This window comes from Crinia signifera, chromosome 3 (genome assembly GCF_055691185.1).
Source record: "Crinia signifera chromosome 3, ASM5569118v1, whole genome shotgun sequence".
NCBI classification, from domain to species: Eukaryota; Metazoa; Chordata; class Amphibia; order Anura; family Myobatrachidae; genus Crinia; species Crinia signifera.
This window is the reverse complement of record NC_139219.1, coordinates 304,807,079-304,825,562: the sequence shown is the minus strand read 5'-3', so window position 1 is coordinate 304,825,562 and position 18,484 is coordinate 304,807,079. Positions and strand designations below refer to the sequence as shown.

Here is an 18,484-nt window from a genome sequence, read left to right as displayed (position 1 = left end):
AGCAGTGACTCACAGTCCAAGACCGCATAGGACAGTGATGGAGAATCTTGGCACTCCAGCTGTTGTTGAACTACACATCCCAGAATGCTTTTAACAGTTTTGCAATTTGGACATGCTAAAACTGTTAGAAGGCATGCTAGGATGTGTAGTTCAACAACAGTCGGAGTGCAGAGCAGAACATTCATTAGGCTCCTGAAGGTTGTCCATCACTGGTATAGGAAACGTGTATAAACATATCTGATTAAAGTATTAGGGTGGTGTAAAACTGTCATCAAAGGAAGTATGGCGATGGTTTATGGAAGGTAACATGGGGGAAGAGGGCCCTGCTTATAGTCTAAAGGGGAGGGGCAGACAGACTGGGGCGAATAACGAATACGGCACATCCTTCCTTTTGTTGCGGATGCTGCTGTGGCACTCTTTGTTCAGGGGTGCCAGGTGACTCGCCGACAGTCGGGATTCCAACAGTCATTTCTCAGACATCGGAAACCCAACTGTCGGAATTCCGACTTCGTTATACCATACCCTTGCTCATAAGGGGAAAACTCTAGGTGTATATGGCCATAAATGGACATTGGCTCTGACTGCTAATACGGTAGCCGGTTCTCCCAGAGTGTCCGCTCACCATTCCGGTGAGAGCCAACTTTATATTTGCTTCTAGAGTAACTGATCAGGCACTTGGGCTTGCAGGTGCGCTGCGGAGACATTACATTTTCCATAGATAGGGACGGCACTCATTATACATGTATACATAAATCATCTCCGGATACAAGGAACGGCCCTTTCGGAAACGGCTGACCGTATTTTAGCTGTGCTTGCTCTTTTAAGTGTATTTTCTGTAACATGCTCTGCACTGTAGGTTCCTGTGTCAGCAGTGAGATTTAACACTGCAGCTGTATAACTGACTACAAATGTTAATTGCATATGTGAAAAACAAGACTAAGTATTAAAGGTCAGGCACCCGGCGCCCTTTAAAAGAACATTACGCGCGTGTTGAATGTTACCGTTAGGAAAATGGAATGTTTACCACTCTGATCTGTAATGACTTTATTCCTTATATTATCGCAGGATCTGATTCTTGTTAAGCTGGGAACCGGATGATAATTTTATTTCTATAACCCTTTTATCCCGCAGGACTCGGACGCTTTGCAAACATCAAACACCCAGTACAAAGTTTTTGTGTTACAATAAAAAAAAGAAAACCAAATAATAATGAACATAATGGGAACAATAAACATAATGCAGGATTGGTGCAGCCGGTATTGGTAATAACTTCCACGTCAGGGGCGTAACTATATATTTGTCGGCCCCATAGTAAAAGTTTATAAGGGCCCCTATGTACCACCCAATGGGAAATAATGTATATAGCACATGTTACTTTGACAGGGAAGGTGGCCCCTCTCAGCTCTGGGCCCCATAGCAGCTGCACACCCTGCACCTATGGTAGTTACGCCCTAGTTTCACAAGTTATATCGTCTACCACTTAAAGGTACCAGTTGAGGCAGCCATTTTGGGCGCGCTACATAGGTTTCCCTGGGTGGAATAGACAACCCTGGAGGTGATGACACAAAATGCAGAAGTTGCAGCGTACTTCTGTAATACTATGCGCCAGGACCTTTACAATATCATTGAATCCATGTAGTTTTCATCCCATGGCAGCCATTTTGGGTGCATTAAAAAAGTTACAGTATTTGAGAGCCACTGTACAGTTGACTGAAATTTGCATAATATGATTTTCACTGAATGCAATCAGTGTCTTTGGTGGACGTTGCGTTTTTGGAGGAACTAGTGTCTGTGTGGTGAAGAGTCACATTGGTTACTTACCGAATCCGAGTTGGTCCAGCAGCTCACATAAAATAATAATTAAGTTTTTCAGGGTCTTGAAGCTAAATTAACCAAATAATACAGTACATGCATAATAAATCAATAAAGCAACTAGGTTACCTCAGCACTTTATGGGACGACGTTCTGTGCTTTACATGGATCCCTATAAAGGGGGTAAAAGACGTGTAGCAAGCTACTGTGTTTCCTGCAAACATAATGGGCCCCCCGATGAATGCTGATAGCCATCTAATTAGCAGATGGCTTTCTTTTTTATCAACCCAGAAAGATGTTCTAGTCCTTGAGTACTGTAAAGGTGCCCATATACGGTACAATTATTGTATACAATAACTCATCGCATTGCATAGGTTTTGCAATGCAATGAGATGAAATCTAGTACAAAAAGTATGTGCAGTACATACTTTTTGAGCTTTATGATGAGCTGTGTCATGGAAGCGCGCATCTCATCGCACCCAACAATTGTACAGTATATGGGCACCTTTACATGATGGATGCAGACCGTGGGCTGCAGTGCTGTTCAAAATTCAAATAGGGTGCTGTAGTCACAGCAACTGCCACCAACCGCCATTCCAAACTGTCTTACTGGCAGTGGTTGTGGCTCCCCTATTTGAAATTTGGACTGTGCTGCAGCCCCTCCTCTGGAGCCGCTACTGATGCAGACCATACTTCCTTTTTGGCTAAGCTTTTATCTCCGGTTCTCTAATTTGTTGAATTGTCTAACTTCCTGTCCAGCTTGACCGACTATCTTGGGCTTTTTACCATAAGTGTTCCTAGTATCGATACTCTCTTATTGCAATTAAAGACTGATAGGAAGCACAAGTTAAATCATTTTAGTCTCTCCCATGCTAAAAGGAGTGCAATTTGTTCACTGATCCTGAGCAACTGCTGGGTACGGATCCCTGCGAGATTTAGAAGGGCAGTTTACCGATGCAGGTCAGTGACTTGGGGAGTGGAACAAATATTCACAGCATAGAACAGCATGAAGTAAAGCCCCATACATTGTAAGCAATATTTAAAACAATATTTCTAATTTTGTCCCTTCTGAGCGATCTAATTTGTGATCTTGTCTGCTGTGTACGCTCAAATTCATAAGCGATGCGCGCTCCCGAGGGTCGTTAATGATGTTCTCCGTCGTCTGCACATGCAGCTCAGTTTGACTATACTGTCAACGACTGTATGTACGAAGCGGGGGTCGGGTGACGTCAATGAACTATATTGTTAACATGCTCTATATAGTTTGCCCAGTCTCAGCGGGAATCGTTAATGAAATTGTTGATGGATCGAATTGTCTAGTATGTTTGGGGCTTAAACCAGTAATCTAAAAAATCTTTGAAAAGGTGCGTACACACGAGACAATAATGTTAAAGATTTGCACGACCATCATTAATTATATTTTTGTGTCTATGGTCTAGTGTGTACCAACAATATTGGTAATGATGCGTGCTCCTGGGGGTCGTTAGTGATATCTTCCTTCATCTGCACATGTGAGACACTGGAGGACATCGCTAGCAGATGCCCCCCCCCCCTCTTTGATATTGGTCACTACCGATCCCTCCCTCCTTGCGGCTCCCTGTCGCCCCTGATATTGGGCTGGGTAACCCTTGTCGGGTGTTCCCAGCATAAAGTTTTGTAACCGCCCAAGTAGTGCAAAAATAAATACAGTTCACCCTCCTCTTCGAACTATAACATTGTCAACACAGTTAAACCGTTTTAAAGACATCCAAATTGTATTTGATTGAGATTTTCTGCGTTCTTTCCTTCTGTGTTTCGGGACGCGTACTTTGTGCTTTTGTTAAGTCCTCCGTAAGTGAAATAGATTTGTGACAATGGCTCCTCCGCTTTGTGCAGAAGCTTAGCCCCTCGCGCCCATTGTGTGTCTTATCTCTACTTATGCTTCCTTCCTAGCCTTGAATCGGGGGAGCTGAGGATTGTCGCTTGGAACGAGCAGGAGCACCGAGACAAAGACTGGTGCGAGGAGCCGCGGTGCAAGTAAGTCCAGCTAATGCCGTAATTGAAAGCAGCCCATCAGATGTACACTCATACATATTTAAATGACTGTTTTTATGTTTTCCACTCAATATGTTAATACATTTTAATAGAAAGACGGAGTCGCATCAGAGGAAGAAATGGAACATTAGTGAGCATTAAGAAAAGAAGGCTTCATGCTAAATCTCACCCCTTCCGCCATCACCCTTTGTTACTCTTACAGAAGTAAATTGCTTTCCTTTCTTCAGAGCACCAAGTTAGACTCCATTAAATAAATAGAAGAGCACACGGCTTCAGGGGAATGAATGCAAAACACTTGTATTAAAAGGCATTCAATCACTTTCAAATCATGGCCGCAGAATTGTCTCCACGAATAAACGGCACCCGATGAGCGTTCTAGAGTTACCGCACCAGCTGGTGCCTTACTGTGCATGCTCCAGGTTGGTCGGGTGAAGCCGCCTCCCTTAAAGTTTGATGCCGGGAATTGGGGGGTTGTTCATCCACAGCGTTGTGGAGTTTAACAACAGCTGGACTGCCGAAGGTTCCGTATCACTGGTATATACAGTACGATGCTACAGTACATTGTAGCATGGAACATACTGCATTTCTGTATTCATACAGTTCTCTATGTAGAGTAACCGTCTTCCTTCAAATGCATGTTGCAGGAAATTCTTCCATCGCCGCATAATATTAATAGCCTTGTTTCTTACTATTGTTAAAGGCACGGGTGTATATTTTATTAAAGCAGTAGGATTGGTATTAGCCTGCATCTTATATTGTCCTTGTAAAATGGCATCGGAGGAGCAGCGCCCATGACTCTAATTAAATTATCTGCTTGTGCTTAATCCAGGCACTGTCTAAAGCTGGGTACACGCTATACAATTGGCTGCACCACTTATCGGCTAACGATATCGTGCATACTGTATATTGTTCGCCGATATGTCACCCGCCCCTCTGCCGACCATGCAGCCTTTGACGATGTTCCCAAAATTTGACTGCATATTCAGATGACAAAGGATATTGTTATTGACCCACAGGAGCTTGCACCACTAACAATATCGGGAGTCATTTTAGTTGGATCAGTCCCCCGCGCGTTCACACCGATATTTATTTCGCTCACCCATTCACACCTAGCAGTGTGTGTGTGCGAGGAGGAGGAGGGGGGGGGGAGAGGAGGAGTCGCTCCTGTTTCAATGCCCAGCATTTCATGGGTGTTTCCATGTAAATTTGCCCGTGACACAGGGGCGGGTGGCTAACCTCAGCAGATTTCAGCTGACCCCACAACACGGGGCTCTGTGCATCATGTGACGTAGCCCCCAGGCCCGTGCAGGCTTTGACACTCCTGTATTCACATGGGGGACGCCCAGCATTTTTCTGGGCACACCCAGGAAATGCTGGGCGTCCCCATGTGACTGCACACTGTCCGCCCACTTCCCACCCACAATGTGTGCAAATGCGTTCGTTCGCACAGGGGCCCTGCACATGTGTATATTCGTCGATATGAATGCACAGAGCCGCACCATCGGCCTGAGAACCAAATTCGCACTTGGCCGAGCCAACGTAAATCACCCCAAAATGTGTTATCGCCAGGTAACAGATTTGTTTGCGGCCAAGTACACTACACTAGAGCAACGAAGCTACCAACAGATGAGGCCATCAGCCCCAACCCTCATAAATAATTACAAACATAGTGAACAGCAATAACATAAAGGGGATATTGGTTACATGACACAGGCCGGAGGAATCCTGCCCTCTCCTTGTGTTTTAGTAATTGTTGTGCACCATTGTGCGTTCCTAAAGGTTGCTTTCTGCATTTGTATTTTCCAGTTGTTTCTATAAGACACAGGACCTGTTTCTATAAGTGGAATCCGAGGCCGGGAATGGAGGGTTTCTCTCCAGAAAGGATGTCTGCGCTAAAAAATCTATACTACATTCTGTAATCATTAATACATACACAGCCTTGAGGAGTTGGCCGGCACTTCCCTCTGCTGTGCGGAATATCAGGGAACACAGCTAGAATAAGAATGATCAGACACCTTGGCTTCCTACAAGGACAGGAGATTTATGGGAGAAGTGTACAAGGGCAAGCCACCTTTAAAATAGAACCTCGGCACAGCTTATGGGATTCTGTGTAGTGTACGTTTTATTCTGGCGGCCCGGTGTATAAGAGCCGCTGTCTTATTTCCTCTCTCTGCCTGAAATTGAAGCTCAGAGGGATTGGCTCCGGAATTAGTCTGGAGGTGTGCGAGGCTCGCTCTGGAATGAATTACAAATTAATCTGTAGCCTGTAATCTTGTCTAGCTGTCCAAATGCACAGTTCCTAATTTTCGTTATTTTACATAGAATTTAGTTTGACTTTAAACTGTGTGATGCCCGCTGACAAAAAAGTGCGTGCATGTACAGTATATATATATTTCAGAGGAAGGGTTAAGTCCAGCGCTAGTAGATAGCCCAAAAATACGTCCAGCACAAAGAAGCCTTTTAATAGGGTATCATACAGCACCAAGTCCCCTGAATACCGACAGCAGCTCCTTGATAGGATCCACAGGGTCAAATAAATCTGTTAAAACATAAAGGAAAGAGCTCCCCATAGTGCATAAAACTGTTTTTTAATCAAAAAAATCAGGAAAGTGGGCTGGATACCACAAGGTGTACAAATAATGTTACCAGGCAAAACTCCATCAACCTTCCGTGGCTCTGGCGAGACACCACGGACGTCCGCCGATAGCCTCACGTGGAAGGGCATGCCAGGGACCCGTCCAGGTACATACGTCAGGGGGAGAGCTGGGAGTATTGTGATTCAGTGTCACTGAAGCCATATATATATATATATATATATATATATAATCTTTACCCTCCCCCACAGCCTAACCCTAATCGCAAGTGCCTATCCCCTAACCTTACTGCCCCGCCACCTAAATCTAATCCGCCCTTTGAGGGCCTAACCCCCCCCCACAGCCTAACCCTAAGCACCTCCCCAGCGCCTACATCTAACCGTAACCCTCCCATATAGTTAACCCTCCCCACATACTTCAGTTGTGGTTCACAGCGCCGGCATCCTCATCCATGTCGACGTTTTGTTGCCAGTTTGGATTCCGACGTCAGCATTGTGACTGCCGTGATCCTGTCCACAGGTATTGCTAAACGCATCCCATTAAAATAGGTATGAACTGATTTTGATGTTATGCACTTATGGAAATAATGGCTAAATAATATGACTAATGAAATTATGATCAGTTCTATTGCTAGTTATTCTATTATTACTTTGGTTTTGGTTAGCAATGGTCCTGTAATATACAGCATTATCCTCTGTCTGTCTCTCTTTCCTTAGGGTAAAGGTTGAGTCGAGCGTGTCAGACGTGGCTGAGTTTCTGTATGAAGAGCAGCCGGAATTGGTGCTATACAGGACAGACTGCCTCTCCATCGACATAGTGAAGAACTGGTACTGGAACCGGGCAGAGGAGATAGAAAAGTATGCCAGACAGGTCAGTGCGCCAGGCCTGTGTATGTATATGTCAGTAATGGCTCTCCCGCTACACTGCTCGGAGACAGCAGCCAACCACAAAACTAAAGAGAACTGAGTGACCACATAGTTCTCTTTAGTTTTGTGGTTGGCTGCTGTCTCCGAGGCGGTTCTATTGTGTTGTCTCTTAGTGGAGACCGCATGCTCCCGTACATATGCCCATCTTTAGGAACAGACCAACATGGTCAAACGTAGTGTGTTTGGATTGTGAGCCCATGGTGTAGGATGTTATTTGCACTTCCACATCTTGTATTAACACAACCTGGAGACATTGGGGCAGATGTATTAAGCCTGTGGACGGTGGCAACGCACCAGCCCATCAACTCCTAACTGTCATTTTTCAAACATGGCTGATTGGCCTGTGCGCTAACACCTTCTACTTTGTCTCCAATTTATCTCTTCACCAGGCTTAATACATCTGAGCCAGTCTTAGGAATTTCCCCAGCAGCAGTAATGGGTAGCTCCAGGTGCACCAAATCTGGAACCGTTAAAAATGATTGTAAAAAAGTCACCTCATTCCCCCATAACCCATTGTGTGCGCCTCTGCGTGTCCCGCACACATGCAGAGGGGCAGGAATTCATCGGAGATGATCATCCCAAAAGCGCCCACCATTGAACTTTGGGGGTAATACAGACCTGATCACTGCTGTGTGAATTCGCACAGCGGATGATTATAGACTTACCGGGCATGAGTTTGGGCCACAATGCGTGCGCGGCGGCAGCTAACGAAGGAAAACTGCCACTTTCTTCCTTTGCTAGTCATTCGCAAAGTGATTGACATAAAGGTGGCATCTGGGGCAGGTAACAGGCTGTTTAGTGGGATTGCCAGGAAAAATTCAGGTGTGCCAAAAAAAACCACTGGGACTGTCTGGGAAAATACTTAGGTGTGCCCAAGCGGTTAGCAGGAGGGTGTGTGACGTCAGCTCCAGGATGGATAGGCCTCTGTAATCATCACAGCTGCCAAGTAAGATGCTCTCCAAAGAATTGTCTTTCTGCCCTGAGACCTGATATAATGTGAACGTGGCAGACTACCAAAATGGCAAACAATGACAAATCTCTGGATGTAAAGGATTTAAAGCAATGGAAAATAACAAAATTTCCCATCTTTAGAAAATGCATTGTACACAGTGGCATTGTGGTTCACACTGGTTAGCGGCTGCAGATTTAAATCTAACCAGGGCCCTATGTGTTTGGATCCCTGTGTGTGTGCGTGGCTTCTCCACATAAAAATAGGTTACGCTGCATACATTACTAAGGCCGGGTGTAATGTGTAATAAATCCTCTGCGTCATCTAGTTGTATAATCTGTTCCTAAATCTAATCTCAGGGCCAGATGTATCAAGCTTCAAAAAGTGATAAAGTAGGTTGATAAACAACCAGCCAATCAGCTCATACCTGTCATTTTTCAAACCCAGCTTGTAACATGGCAGGTAAAAGATGATTGGCTGGCTGTCTGTCACTCTATTTTATCACTTTTTGAAGCTTGGATACATCTTGCCCTGAGATTAGATTTAGGAACAGATTATACAGTACAACTAGATGACGCTTATCATGGGGTGGGCAGAAGAGCTTGGCTGAGCCCTTCAGGCTTGAATCTGCGTCAACCGCAGCAGCCATATTTACTACCTCATGGTAATGCCCACATTGTTCTCCATGTGCTGTTAGCATTTACGCGTGCCCCATGCTGGACGCAAACAATGTGCCAGAAAAAGACGCCCCTTCGCAGTGGCATGGCAGGGGACCTTAGCTACTGTATATGTCCACAATACTCCGATGAGTGGGGACCCCCTGTGTGCGCCTGCACTGCTCATTTCATAGCCTGAGCGATCCATCTAATGTAGGGTACACACCACGACGACCCGCTCACGATGCACATCGTAAGCGGGTCGTCAGTGTCTCGTCCGACCCGCTCACGGTAACGCGGGTCCGATCCGATGGCGACCCGCACCCGGCTGTATGGTCGTCATTCAGATCCTACCTGCAGCAGGTAGGATCTAAATAACGACCGACCGACACGTGGGGCCGCGCATCGGAATCGGTATCGGTCCACACCAGGACAGAAAAGGGCCCAATCACCACACAATCTACATCCAATCGGTCGGAATTGGATCTAGATTGAGGGGATCGGGTCCTAGTCGTCCTGGTGTGTACCCAGCATTAGACTCCCGGAGTATAATCCTAACGCTCCGCTTCCAGAACATGCAGATTGTCGAACATTTCATATTTTAACAATGTCATCATAAGTGTTGACAAAGTGCTATTGACATTAAGAATGTTGACACTATAAATACATTCCAGCAGCCAAATAAACTTTATGTTCATTTTCTTATCAGGACATTATAGGGGTTATTCAATTATGTCTGTTCCTTTGGCTATCTGAAACAAACGGATTTACCTATTCAATTGCGGCTGTTTTTGAATGTTTTTTCCACCTATGCAGTTTCACTTTGTTAAAAAAGTTTAGACTAAAACACTTGGATCGGCAAGTAATTCGCCCATCCACGTGTTTTGTGACTCATGATTTTTTTGATAGTTGAAAAATCTGCAGAAAAATCTGTCAGAAGAAGTGGCACTAATTGAATACCCCTCATTATCTGCTTCATTTTTATGATGTAAATAAAGCCACCTCTTTCATTGGAACACAACCTCCCCCAATTGTGCTAGGGGCCTATTCTTTGCAGCTATAATGCGTTGGGTATAAGAGTAAACATTCATCTGTAAAATAAATAGTACCATTAGAAATCTTTATGTAGCGGCAGCATATTGGTCTTATTCTGGGTCACTCGCAAAGGCAAATTCCTTCTCAAATAGACAAAACCATGTGCACTGCAGGTGGGGCAGATGTTACTTGTGCAGAGAGAATTAGATTTGGGTGGGGTTTTACTTCAAAGTGAGATCTATATTGCAGTGTAAAATCATGCAGTCAGTATTTTCCCTGCACAGAAACAAAATAACTCACCCAAATCTAAATTTCTCTGCACATGTTACATTTGCCCCCCCTCCCCCCTGCAGTCCACATGGTTTTGTCCATTTAAGAAGGAATTTGCCTTTGCGAGTGAACCAGAATAAGGGCCATTGTTTGTGCTTTACAGCTGAGATATCTATAAATTGTTCAACTACCTTGTAGTAATTAATTGTCACTAATAAATGTAATCTTACCTTGAATCTTTTAGATGTTTATATATATATATATATATATATTTATTCTTTTAGTGGTGTGCCTTCTTCAATATGATTTCTCTGCCAATATTTTGCCCTTCATTAGTAAAAAACAATAAAACAAAATGTCAAAAACTAATAGAATCCAATTGCAACGATTCCGCAAGATATTATAATTTCCAATTACTCTTGATTAGAGCGCCCCAATGATAATATATTCTCTTTTTAGTATGTCTTCCAGCAAAATCATTATAGCTGTTGTTTTTTTCATTTATTTATGTTTTACACTTGGCAGATTAGTTTTTATTTCTCTCACATTGCGTGTTGTGTGAATGTTCTTTTGGAATGGGTGAAATACTGGCAGCCGCACTGTATGCATAATTTATGTTCACTGTATTCAAATATAATTACATTTACTCTCTGCTCCTAATCTGCTACTCAATTACTTTCCTGATACAATATTTGCATCTGTTTTACTCTGCAGCGTTGTCCCGTTCCTTCACCCCAAGTTCTAGACTTGTCTTTCATAGACACGTTTTAGTGTTAGGGGTTTTCTCTAGTCTTTCATACTTTCATTCGGCTGAAACGCCGCTATGTTCTCATATACTAAGATATACTGGTTTTTAGTTTTTCATTTAATAATTTTTGCAATAGTCCACCGTTTCTTCTTCCACATGATAATTAATGATTTTTGCAACCGATTTGATTTTTCCCCTTCCTCTTTCCATATTGTATTTTTTTTACTGTACATATACATAATTTCATACTTACTGTATGTGCTTTTATAGTGCTTGTGTAAAAGTACTACCATGTAATGTGTGGTGGTGCACATCACCCTCCATTACTGTGTTCTTGCATCACAGGTCTGTGGGGTGCTAGGACAAATCTGCCATGTGCTGGTGGTGGTGCACATCACTGTCAGTTACAGTAGTCTTGCATTACAAGTCTGTGGGGTGCTAGGACAAATCTGCCGTGTGCTGGTGGTGGTGCACATCACTGTCAGTTACAGTAGTCTTGCATTACAAGTCTGTGGGGTGCTAGGACAAATCTGCCGTGTGCTGGTGGTGGTGCACATCACTGTCAGTTACAGTAGTCTTGCATTACAAGTTTGTGGGGTGCTAGGACAAATCTGCCGTGTGCTGGTGGTGGTGCACATGACTGTCAGTTACAGTACTCTTGCATTACAGGTTTGTGGGGTGCTAGGACAAATCTGCCATGTGTTGGTGGTGGACATCACTGTCAGTTACAGTAGTCTAGCATCACAGGTCCGTGGGGTGCTAGGACAAATCTGCCATGTGTTGGTGGTGGACATCACTGTCAGTTACAGTAGTCTAGCATCACAGGTCCGTGGGGTGCTAGGACAAATCTGCAATGTGCCGGTGGTGCACATCACTGTCAGTTGCAGTAGTCTAGCATCACAAGTCTCTGGGGTTCAAGGACAACTCTGCAATGTGCTGGTGGTGCACATCACTGTCAGTTACAGTAGTCTAGCATCAAACGTCTGTGGGGTGCTAGGACAAATCTGCAATGTGCTGGTGGTGGTGCACATCACTGTCCGTTACAGTAGTCTAGCATCAAAAGTCTCTGGGGTGCAATTACAACTCTGCAATGTCTTGGAGATGGTTGTGCCAGGGTTGCCTCTAGAACATTCAGAACAAACTGTTGAAGTGTCTCTGTATTTTGCAGAGAAACTCTTTTATAGCAGAGATACGAATATTTCACATTTTAACCTTGATTGCTTGTTTATAAAGAGGGCAACTTAAGTGGGGGACTGGTGCTGCTGCCCAGGGCACAAGGCTACTAGCAGGTATATAATGGGTATAGTACAGTATGTACGGTGAACATAGGCCCTCAGGATCAGGGGGACCTGCACCAAGCCCGGCACCCATTTCTTCAGTGCATACTCTTGCTGACATTTGACAGATACATCACAATGTGGACTGCCTCCAATTTCTGATCTAGAAAACACACATTTTCTAGATTTGCCTAAATATTTGCACTGTGCATGGGTTTCATTTTTCAAAATCTCCCAAGTACCCCAAGCAGTTGAATTGAAAGGTAAGGAGCAAGTCTTGTGGCAATAATCTTATACTACAGATGCCTACATATGCTACAGACTCTGACATATACTACAGACTCTGACACATACTACAGAGACTGATATATACTAAAGACTCTGTTATAATTTGACTATAAAAACAACTGTTGGCTGGAACTCCCTAGTCAAGGTTCTAATCATCGGTGGTAAATTCTGCGCACTACACTGCTACACAGAGGTGTTCTCCTCAATCTGTCCTTTTTTTGTCCTCTAGGTGGATGGGGCTCTGTCCCTGGTACGCCTGGGGAAGGAAAAGAATATCCCAGGCCTGCAGCTGCTCTGTGATGATTTGGTCACACTGGAGACTCTCGTCTACGAGGCCGAATGCGATGTGTCATTAACTCTCAAAGACCTGCAGCAGATCAAGGACATCGATAAACTGCAGCTTCTAATGACCAATGTATGTCTGCGCTATATCTGACGTTGTGCTCAGTTAGCTGTACACTGTAGTCTTTAATGGAGCGTCAAATGGGATTTTAGCGACAACTAATCACTTCATACAAAATATGACATCTCTATTCGCCCTCTCAAATGATATAATTAGTTTAGCTTTTGTAATGTGGGGCTGGGGAGTGAGAGAGATGATTACGTACCCTGGGGATTGGTCGTTTTCTTTATTGGGCATACAATGGCACCAAGCATACAGTAGAGGCGAATCCTACACCACTCCATTGCATGTCTACTTAGGACTGAATAGATGGAACTGGGCTTCCTCTCAAGTAGGCTGGGTCCAGTGAGGGCATGTATACTGTATTTGTAAAAGAATTCACATACACTGGATGAGATGAAGTCTTGGTCTTTATTTTGTAGCCGGTGAACAGCATACCAGGTACACAGCATAGGGAAGCACTGCAGCATACAGGTGTCACAGCATAATACAAACTCTTAACAATATTCCAGTGGTCCCTAACCTAGCCCACACCCCGAGTTTATCACCTGGGCAGCTGTCCCACCATCAGGAGCAATGACCTCCTGCTCTGAAAGCACTTACATCAGAAAGCCACAGGTGCTGCTAATCAGCCCAACCCTGATGAGATCAGTTAGGAAACCTGGACTGGATCTAATTTTCCTGCTTGGATTGCTGGGCAACAGCCAGTTAGGTACAGTTAAACAGTGACAGATATGCAAACACATACAGGTATAGGCTAGAAGTACCCTGGGGGATATAGACGCAGGGAACACATACCCGCCAAGCAGCACAGCGCCTAGGCAGCCATCAGCGGGGCCACTGGTCATTGCAGCAGCCAGGCAGGTACCAGTAAAAGCAGAGACAGTACAGTTATCACACAGGGAACACCTTCCCGCCGAGCAGCACAGCGCCTAGGCAGCCATCAGCGGCGCCACTGGTGATTACAGCAGCCAAGTAGGTAACAGTATGAGCAAAGACAACACAGTTACAGCAGAGACCTACAGTTATCACACAGGAGATATGGGGTTACATATGGCTGAGTGCACAGTTCCCAGGCAGCCATGTGTGGTGCCACCTTGAGGGGCTCAACAGGCCATCTTCCTGTAGGGAGAGCCAGCGGGGGTGGGGGGGAGAGTCAGTCAGTGAGAGTTGGTGGGTGGAGGGTGCGGCTGCTGCAGAGTTCGGCCAGAGCTGGTGCGACCTGCTGGCCTTTTGGGTGTAGTGCCGGGGCCCCATGGCCGATGCGCCTCCTGTCCCCCTCCTGACCCGGCTGCCACAGCAGGATGTATCTGCCACAGACTATGAATGAGTATGGGAGATTATACGCATGGGCAGGGCCGCTGTGCGAACGCCTTCGGCGACTATCACAGTCGCAAGGCATTTGCATGGTGAAGTGGGCGGGCTGGAGCAGAAGGACCGCCAGCATCTTATGGGTGTGCCCATGAAAATGCTGGGCGTTCCCCTGGGAATGCAGGCGGGCTGATGCCTGCCGTCACATGATGTTAGCGCGGACCCCCGACGGAAATAAAAGTCAGTTTTTCCAAAGGGGAGAGAAATCATGCGATGGTTGGAGACTTATTTCCTACCACGGCGCCCACGATCTAGATTGTATGTGTCGGGCCGATATAGCAAGTATTGCATATATCTTATGTGTTTGTGCGGCATAAGATGCATGCGATGCAATCGACACGATCAACGAGATTTTTACATTGCAAGCATTGCATGCATCTTATGTGTTTGTGCGGCATAGGATGCATGCGATGCAATCAACGAGATTTTTTACATTGAAATCAATGTGAAATTGTCCCTGAGACCCAATTTTACATTTATTCCAATGTAAAAAGCCCCCAAAACCCCAATTTTATTTGCTAACCCCCCTCATGGGTGAAATGCCCCCCACATTGTTAACGCCACCCCACTATTGACGCCAACCCGAAGCGTGGCGAGCGTAGCGAGCCCGTGAGGGGCGGCGGTACGCGTCCTCCGACCTTTTCATACCCCCACTATCCATGTCGGCGTGGAGTTGATTATATATAGTGTGGCGAGCGCAGCGAGGCGAGCGGACGCAGAATACATGTGAAGGACGCGTACCGCCGACCCTCGCGGGCTCGCTGCGCGCCACACTTCGGGTTGGTGTTGATGGTGCCGGTGGCGTTAACAATGGTTATTGGGTGTTTTATTACGATTTTTATGTTATGGCATCTTATGGATCTCATGGATCTTATTGATGCATGAGATCCATGAGATCCATAAGATGCGATATTGTACATACAATTAAAAATCTTTTCAATTGTACAGATTGTATGCCTTAATTTAGGCATACAATCTTATGCGATGGGCGCTGTGCTAGGAAATAAGTACCGATTTCTCTGCCCTTCGGCCCCATGCGAGGGGATGTTTTCTGGGACACACCGCCTCACATGTTACCGGGGGGTGGGGTATTTAGCGGTGCAATAAGCCACTCCTTAGTGAGCGGTAGTGAATCAGGCCCAAAGTGCATTGTTTCTTAGCCATCATAAGCACAGTGATCCTTATAAAATAAAATCCTTTACTTCTGATAATTGGAATTGTCAATACCTTCATCTAAATAGTATTTTGTCCATTACTCTGGCTCCTCTCATGTATTTCCGGAAGCGTCCCCTATCAGGTTGTCAGCGTATTACAAAGCTGTGAGGTGAGTCACTGTGAGCGTGTCAATAATCAATACACTGCTCTCTCACCCTCAGCGATGACATATGGGTCTCTCACTCTGAGGTGCTTGTAATTGATGCTGCCTAGGCTAAGGTGCTGATATCCCGTCATGTTCAGTGAGCCTGGTCCTAGCAGAGCTGAGCTTTAGCCTTTCTGACTAGGAGAGTTATGGGGCCGACACACAAGCAGAAAAACACTGATCTTTCATGTTTACAGTGGTATAGAAATGGCTGCAATATGTTTGAAAAGTATAAGTAACAATGCAATGAAAAGTGACGCATATAATCTATATATCTAATGACATATAATCTAATGTATTTATAAAAGTGAGTCACTTTTTATAGCATGTATTGGTGCCCATTCCCAGCGTCAAGACATGAGGAATCACTGCTATAAACTAATGTCATACAGTGCTGAACAGGTTATAGCAGGAAAGTAACATGTGATATAGCTTTTTTGTCTCATGATAGCATCCTCATGGGCGGGTCTATGAAATCAGTAAGCAGATTGGTTGTCTGTAATTCTGTATCCTAATCAGATAACATCTGGAGTATACACAGTAGCAGATGTACTAAGACCTGGAGAGTGATACGGGGGAGAGATAAATTACCAATTAATCAGCTGCTGTCATTTAGTTCACAGCTGTTTCATGGGAGTAAGGAGCTGATTGGCTGACACTTATCTATTGCCACTTCGTCTCACTCAAAAACATAGTACGGCTCTGTCACAATAACATTTAGAAGAGAGTGAGCTCTTCTCTATCATGGTAGCATCCTCGTGGGCGGGTCTATGGTAATACTATCTAGAGCTCTAATTCTGTGTTACATAATGATTAAACATTTTGTTGGCTACATCCAATCCCATGATGATGATGATATCTTATCATTTTATTGCACAAATAATATTCGTGTTTTATGTTCTCCAGTCTTCAGAAGAGCAGTATGTGAAGAATGCGTACCAGTGGATGGTTCCCTTCCTTCACCGCTGTGAGGCTCACACCCCGGGTCTGGCGAACACTCTCCTTAGACATTACATTGTGACCGTGGCGAAGGACGACCTCAAGCTGCCTCTGAAGGTCTTTCAGCAATCCAAGCCCACTGTAAGCCATCGTTCCTTTCCTTTATCTGTTTGCTTTGCTCCACGACACCGTACTTGCAGATATGGACACGAGAGTTTTCTTGGCTATGACAAGCTCCGGCTTTTGATGCTCATTTCTATTCATGACTTCCCCGGTGACTTATTTGCAGAAACATTGTTTGCACTGTTTAAAATAAAATGTTCTTCGCTCTGTTGCGGCATGCGAAGTAAAACAAAGCAGAAAGCATTAATAAGCTTCGACTTGTTGCTGTTTTCCTAGTACCTGTTTGCCGCTGTTACACACAACCAGCTTTTTTTATAGCAGAAATGTTCAGTAATTATAGAGCTATTTGGAGCTGAGTAAATATTTTTAGCTTGCTGAATATTTTATACACCCTGAGATAAGTGCGACATTATCAGCAACATCGCTGTTTGCTTCCTCCAAATCCACAAATATAATCTTCATAGATTGCCTGAAATGTAATTGCCTTATTTTATTTATTTATGTCTGTCGCCGTGCCTGCTGCCGGCGTTAGTAGGTACCTGTACGGGGTGCGCGGCAAGCAACGGCGAGACATTAATCTCCAGTACGCAGAACGGTTAAGGAGACTGTTCTTTAATAAAATAAATGTAATATAATGTGACGATAGGAAGTTAAAATAATATGTGACGCTGTAACAAACCATTACAGCACATAAACACAAGTACACGGGCCAATACAAAGCAAGATTAGCTCGTAATAAAGGAAAATGAACGAAGTATTATTTCTTAGTCTCAGGGGGATCTGTTGCTTCTGTCTAGAACTACAAGTCCCAGCACATCTTCAGTTACCTTTTTCTGGTTTTGAAACTGTAAAATGCAATAAGTGCATAAGATATAATGATGTAAACAGAAAATAATATTGATTTAAAAATAATAATGTTCTGTCAAATTGCCTTTATTAGTTTTTATAAGGGCGACCTTAAATATATTAAATGTTCAATAATGTCTTAAGAGATTTATTGTTGTATATCAGACCTACACTGCTATGTTAATTAAAATGTTCTATTTCAGGGGTGGCCGAACCGGTCCTCGAGATCTACCAATGGTCCACATTCCCCAGATCACCTAGCTGGTGCACAGCTGTAGTCATTACTAACTGTCACATACCCCAGATCCCCTAGCTGGTGCACAGCTGTAGTCATTACTAACGGTCACATTCCCCAGATCACCTAGCTGGTGCACAGCTGTAGTCATTACTAACTGTCACATTCCCCAGATCACATAGCTGGTGCACAGCTGTAGTCATTACTAACTGTCACATTCCCCAGATCACCTAGCTGGAGCACAGCTGTAGTCATTACTAACTGTCACATTCCCCAGATCACATAGCTGGTGCACAGCTGTAGCCATTACTAACTGTCACATTCCCCAGATCACCTAGCTGGTGCACAGCTGTAGTCATTACTAACTGTCACATTCCCCAGATCACCTAGCTGGTGCACAGCTGTAGTCATTACTAACTGTCACATTCCCCAGATAACCTAGCTGGTGCACAGCTGTAGTCATTACTAACTGTCACATTCCCCAGATCACATAGCTGGTGCACAGCTGTAGTCATTACTAACTGCCACATTCCCCAGATCACCTAGCTGGTGCACAGCTTTAGTCATTACTAACTGTCACATTCCCCAGATCCCCTATCTGGTGCACAGCTGTAGTCA

The 18,484-nt window shown here is 44.5% G+C and overlaps 1 protein-coding gene across 1 annotated transcript in view; it reads left to right on the top strand.

Annotated features, from left to right (window-relative positions):
• NBAS (NBAS subunit of NRZ tethering complex) overlaps nucleotides 1-18,484 on the top strand; it is a 540,465-nt gene that overhangs the window by 146,455 nt on the left and 375,526 nt on the right. The window contains exons 22-25 of the mRNA XM_083178566.1: nucleotides 3,745-3,828; nucleotides 7,157-7,310; nucleotides 12,819-13,004; nucleotides 16,630-16,803. Coding sequence (XP_083034692.1) covers nucleotides 3,745-3,828; nucleotides 7,157-7,310; nucleotides 12,819-13,004; nucleotides 16,630-16,803 — 598 coding nt within the window. The remainder of the gene's footprint in view (nucleotides 1-3,744; nucleotides 3,829-7,156; nucleotides 7,311-12,818; nucleotides 13,005-16,629; nucleotides 16,804-18,484) is intronic.